General features: G+C 42.3%; 1 protein-coding gene across 1 annotated transcript; it reads left to right on the forward strand.

Annotated features, from left to right (window-relative positions):
* The first annotated feature begins 109 nt into the window (after positions 1-109).
* Positions 110-4,414, forward strand: Polr3k (RNA polymerase III subunit K). Its single transcript, XM_034494559.2, has 3 exons — positions 110-295; positions 1,744-1,831; positions 3,476-4,414. Exons 1-3 carry the CDS (start codon positions 185-187, stop codon positions 3,601-3,603), a joined length of 327 nt encoding a protein of 108 aa, XP_034350450.1. The 5' UTR covers positions 110-184; the 3' UTR covers positions 3,604-4,414.
* Positions 4,415-4,728: the final 314 nt, after the last annotated feature.

Raw genomic sequence — 4,728 nt, forward strand, 5'->3', positions numbered from 1 at the left:
TTGGCTGGATGGGGAAGCATTACCCGCGGTGACCAATGGCGTGTGCGAGGCTGCCCACCGCAGTGCCTACTGGGAACGTCTTGCCGATCGCCAGTTGGCCGTAACGGAGAAAGCGAGACGGCTTTTGATTGGGCGCCTGCAGCGCGGAAGCGCTTGGCAGAACCGACGTGTGGAAGCTGGAGCTATGCTGCTGTTCTGCCCGGGCTGCGGGAACGGGTTAATTGTGGAGGAGGGGCAACGTTGCCATCGCTTCGCCTGCAACACTTGTCCCTACGTCCATAATATCACCCGCAAGGTGAGTTCCACAGGCCTTCTCTGCTATCCGGGAGGCACAGAGCGAGCGAAGGCGCCCTCAGACCTTCCTACATGCGTAGGCTTTTGTGCTCTGTCTGCAGTGGTACCCCAAGTCCAGCAGTAGCTGCTCCAGTGGCGTCGCTCCGGCCACATCGAAGCCTTTTTATTTTTTATTTTTTTATTTTAAAGTCACTACAGGGACTTCCGCCGCTAGTTCTCCTTTGCCCACTCTGTGATACTCAAAAAATTGTGAGAATTTTAGTTCATACCTCTACGCTGGACCCTGCTCTTAAACCTACAGTCCTCTCGTACTGTCCCTGGCCTGCCAGACTCCAGCCCGCTCTTCATCTCTGATTTCAACTCTTCGGTTTCTTTTCGTCACTCTTTTGCTCCCAGCCCCTGTCGTTATTCTCGAGAATCTTCACCATGTACGCAGTACTGTTAGGTCCTTCCTTTTGCCCGAGTCATTCTTACACAGACACACTTCACACTTATCCATTCTCCCCCGCCCCTCTCGTTTATGCGTGCTTGTATGCCTCTCTGTTTCCCTCTTCCTATTTATCTCTCTCCCTCTCCTCTTTTAAAATAATGGTTACCTTTTTTAAATTCCAGCCCTTGTGGCTATTGGGGCCTGCCTGTAATTCTAGCACTTGGAGAGGTTGCTGCAGGAGAATACGTTCAAGGCTCACCTGGGCTGCATAGCACACACACACACACACACACACACACACACACACACACTCACACTCCACAAGCACAGAAACAAACCAAACCCCAGCTTTCACTTTATTCTCATTCCTTTTCTATTTTTCACAGAATACATTGCCTTCTAATATTTTATATCATTGTTGCTACTTGTGTTAGAACCCAGAAAGCTCTATTTCCAGCCCGTGGTGTTTTGTCCCTCAACTCTTGTTCCTCCTTACCTCACTGTCCTTAGTTCAGTGATTGCAAATGTGCATATCTGGGCCTTGGTGACAGGTCATTCTTAGTGTTTGCACATTAGAGCTGTATGGTAGGAGTTTAGAGTCTGGATTTGTGGCAAGATGAATTGTGACACTATTTTGACATTAGAGGGATGCCTGAAGCTTAGGAGAGCAGCCAAATGTGACCTGGGGAGTGCTGGTATACCCAGCTGAATCTCTTCATTTATCTGTCTTTCCTATTGGATTATTAGGTGTCTCAGGGGTATGAGAGAAGAGCAAGGTTTTACTAGGCTGTTTTTTCTTTCTCCTCTGTCTGGTGTTTGCTTCAGTTTCTAGAGACCTTTGACATTGAACCTCTGTGCTGTTTGGGGGACATCCCAGTCACAAAACCCCTCATTTTGGTGGCCCGCACTGCTCTTTGAAGTTAAATTTTGTAGAGGGAATGCTGGAGGGAGGCTGTGGTTTGGTGACCCACTTGTAAAACTGTACAATTACTTCAAACCCGATGGCTTGTTTCTGTTAGGTGACAAACAGGAAGTATCCAAAGCTAAAGGAAGTGGATGATGTGCTTGGTGGAGCCGCTGCCTGGGAGAATGTGGACTCAACTGCGGGTGAGGATTTTTCCATGGCAGCCAGTGACTCACCCTGTTTATTATTACTCATTACTCTATTTATTATCACATATGATAATGTATTATATATGTGGATGTATTAAAAGAATTTAAAGTAGGTTCTTTCAAGGATTCTTTAAAGGAAAGTTACCATACTGATACCTGAACTGCTGTTTGATTTAGATTCTCAAGTCAGATATGCACAAGAATAATTAAAAATAAATCTGGTACACATTCTCTTTTTGAAGCAAATTTGGAGTTCATTACAAAAAAGTCTCAACATTGATTTAAACATAGTTGTTGAGAGGGGGAGAGAGATCCGTGCCGTAGTGGCTGTGGGCTTTTCAAGAGAGTTATATTGTATGTATTTTCAAAACCAGCACTGAAAAAATGATCAGCTGTAGCCTTTTTATTTTCATTTTCATTTTATTTTATGGATTAAAAAAAAAAAAACTTTACTGGGGGCAAAGCATGGTTGCTCAAGCTTATACTTCTGGTGCTCTCTGGGTGGAGGCAGAATGCTCGTTGCTTATCTGGGCTTCATGAGACCCTATCTCAGTCAGTCTGTCAGCCAGTAAATAGTTGTGGGGCAGGATTTCAGTGGTTAAGAGCATAAGGACTGGGTTTCCTTTCCAACTTCCATGGCTGCTCAGACCTTCTGTACTTGTAGTTTCAGGTGATCTAATGCCCTCTACTGGCATCCAAGGGTACTGCATGAACATGGTACAGAATACCTGAAGGCAAAACGTGCACATAAAATAATTTTCAAAAATTAAAAAGGGGGGTGGGGTGTATTTGCAACTTTGGATATTAAAAAGTAATGTTTACATCTTGGTTAATGTTTGATAGACTAAATGTGATAATGGAATGAAAGAAGATGACCCTAAATACTAAATAGTACGTGTTTTAAAAGGAAGATCACATGTTTGATTAGCAGTCTTTTCCTCTATGGAGGAATATACAGCTCTTCTATGTTGGCAGTTATCATTAGCTAGGTGTGGTAGTACAACTGAGAGATGGAGGCAGGAAAATCAGAAGTTCAATTTTATCTTAGCTACATAGTGACTTTGAGGCCTTCCTCAAGAACTTGTTTTATAAAAGCAACAAAAGCCCTGAAAGTTGAGAATGAGTAGAGGCTTAAAGTTTTTGTTTGTGTGTTTGTTTTTAATCTATTTGTTTATCTTCAAGATAGAATCCTGCTATGTATTCCAGGATGGCTTTATAGCAAGCCTCTGACTTCAGTTTCCCATGGGCTAGATTATAGCTGTTTGCCATCTCAGTGGGCATGTATTTTTGTTACATTCCCACAAAACAGACTATAATAGACCCTCCCCATGCTTTTCCAGCCATTCTTCAACCAGATTTGAGAAGGGAAGTAAAACCCAGGGATAGAAGGGGAAGGGGGTTCAAAAAAACTTTAAGCCTCTATTAATTTTCAAATTTCGTTGCTTTTGCTGCTTTTATAAAACAAGGTCTCTCTAGTCCCCTTATTATTGATTTGCTGTGGGAAGGATGTTGCTATTGGCAAGCTCACTGTTGGCAAGGGAGTCTAGATGAGCCCGGGGATGAGATGTTTACCCACACTTAACAATGTTTTTGTAATGTGGATAATTTGTTTTTTTTTTTTTTTTTTCTGTTTGTCAGAGCCCTGTCCAAAATGTGAACATCCCCGTGCCTACTTCATGCAGCTTCAGACCCGTTCTGCAGACGAGCCAATGACTACCTTCTATAAGTGCTGCAATGCTCAGTGCGGACACCGCTGGAGGGATTGAGGGCAGGACTTGCCTCGCTGAAAGCATGAATTTTGTGTGCTGAAGGTCTTTGCTATATGATAGGAAGCTGACTCTTCTGTGGTGAAGGGCCAGGGTGAAACAGCTCATCTGCAAGTCAGATAAAGGCCTTAATGTACAGGCCCTCACGCAGGTCCTCGGGAGACACACAGGAGGATGCTCACTTGGATTCAGGGCAAACTAGGAACTTGGTTTAAAGCCAATATATATATATATTTTCAATACAGGTTTTCTTTGTGTAGTCCTTGCTGTCCCTGCTGTGTAGACTAAGTTGACCTTGAACTCAGGGATCCGCCTTCCCCTGCCTCCCAAGTACTGGGGTTAAAGGTATATGCCAGCACCGCCAATGATCATCTTGAACCTTCTAATCTTTTTGCCTCCATCTCAAAAGTGTTAGGATTATAAGCATGTGAACTATTTTCATTTTATGCAGTGCTGGGGGTTAAACTCTAAGCCTTATACAGGCTAGATAAGTATTCTACCAACTGAACTGTATCCCTAACCCTTTTTTTCTTTCTAGAGAAATTATGAAAATACTTACAAAATCACTTTAAAATTCTGGAATTATATGAGTCATCTTGTATGATTAGTAACTAAACAGAACTATTCTGTGAACTGGACTTTCTGGATGATTTTGATAGGAATTTAAAAGTAACCAAAACATTTTCTATTACCAGCTTTGGAGAAAGTTCTACAGTAGAGCTTGTGCCTAGCATTTGAACACCATCCAAAAATCTATTTCAACCTCAATAAATTTAGAAAACTTACATAGTAAGGCTATGTGAAGAACGAACTTGTATGTGGACTGACTTCTGATGAGATTATCTCAGAAAACTCACAAGCATGCACTCCTCTACCATACAAGAGTAACAGAAAAGTTACATATTTGTTGAAACCACTAATGTTATTGCTCTGTAAGGTGGACATATTTATATGTGGGAAGTCCTGGTCCCTTCTGTGCAACTTGACAGTCATACACATGATAAGAAATGTAGATAGTAAGGAGGTCTAAAATAACAGATTACTCCCATGAATATCTGATGTTTTCAAAGTCCTTAAATAATGGTATAGATGAATAATTCGTAAACCAAAGCTGACTTTGAAATC

Source organism: Arvicanthis niloticus, chromosome 2 (genome assembly GCF_011762505.2).
Source record: "Arvicanthis niloticus isolate mArvNil1 chromosome 2, mArvNil1.pat.X, whole genome shotgun sequence".
In the NCBI taxonomy this organism is placed as follows: Eukaryota; Metazoa; Chordata; class Mammalia; order Rodentia; family Muridae; genus Arvicanthis; species Arvicanthis niloticus.

Bases quoted from the DNA above. Each gene is read 5' to 3' on its own strand.
- Polr3k (XM_034494559.2), top strand. From the start codon at position 185: ATGCTGCTGTTCTGCCCGGGCTGCGGGAACGGGTTAATTGTGGAGGAG. The intron at 296-1,743 runs GTGAGTTCCACA...TGTTTCTGTTAG, and splicing joins TCCATAATATCACCCGCAAG to GTGACAAACAGGAAGTATCC. The intron at 1,832-3,475 runs GTGAGGATTTTT...TCTGTTTGTCAG, and splicing joins GAATGTGGACTCAACTGCGG to AGCCCTGTCCAAAATGTGAA.